The sequence below is a fragment of the Frankliniella occidentalis genome, unplaced genomic scaffold (assembly GCF_000697945.3).
Source record: "Frankliniella occidentalis isolate FOCC.00 unplaced genomic scaffold, Focc_3.1 Scaffold2, whole genome shotgun sequence".
In the NCBI taxonomy this organism is placed as follows: domain Eukaryota; kingdom Metazoa; phylum Arthropoda; class Insecta; order Thysanoptera; family Thripidae; genus Frankliniella; species Frankliniella occidentalis.
The window spans coordinates 3,002,046-3,002,470 of NW_026267132.1; the positions used below are offsets into that span (position 1 = coordinate 3,002,046).

Here is a 425-nt window from a genome sequence, read left to right on the forward strand (position 1 = left end):
CCCGGTCTCGAACCCTCACCCCCACCCCCCACACTCACTCACTCACTCACCCTCATGTTGCAGGACTCGGAGGGCTCGGACAGCTCGGCGGGCGGCTGGGCGTCGTGGAGGGTGTCCGGCGAGCACCTCCCCCTGGTGGTGGGCGGGGTGGCCGGTGGAGCCCTCATCGTCATGCTCATCGTGGCGGCCGTCGTCTGGCGGCTGTGCGTCCTGCGCCGCGACAAGCAGTACCGTGAGTACACCACACTCATTTGCTTCTCTTTTCTTGTAGCGGGGCGTCGTCGTCTGAATTGAATAACAATGAATAACAGGTCAATGTTTCGGCTAAAAACCTGTCATTTTGACGTGAATATGGTGTCAATGACTGGGTCTGGAAGTTGGAGCCGCACATCTGTCGTCGGTCGCTGCTCTCCTCCCCCCCCCCC

The 425-nt window shown here is 61.2% G+C and overlaps 1 protein-coding gene across 1 annotated transcript in view; it reads left to right on the top strand.

Annotated features, from left to right (window-relative positions):
• The first annotated feature begins 66 nt into the window (after window positions 1-66).
• The window catches only part of LOC113204430 (uncharacterized), a 3,955-nt gene continuing 3,596 nt past the window's right edge, over window positions 67-425 (top strand). Inside the window, exon 1 of the mRNA XM_052264900.1 lies at window positions 67-232. Coding sequence (XP_052120860.1) covers window positions 172-232 — 61 coding nt within the window. The 5' untranslated portion in view covers window positions 67-171. The remainder of the gene's footprint in view (window positions 233-425) is intronic.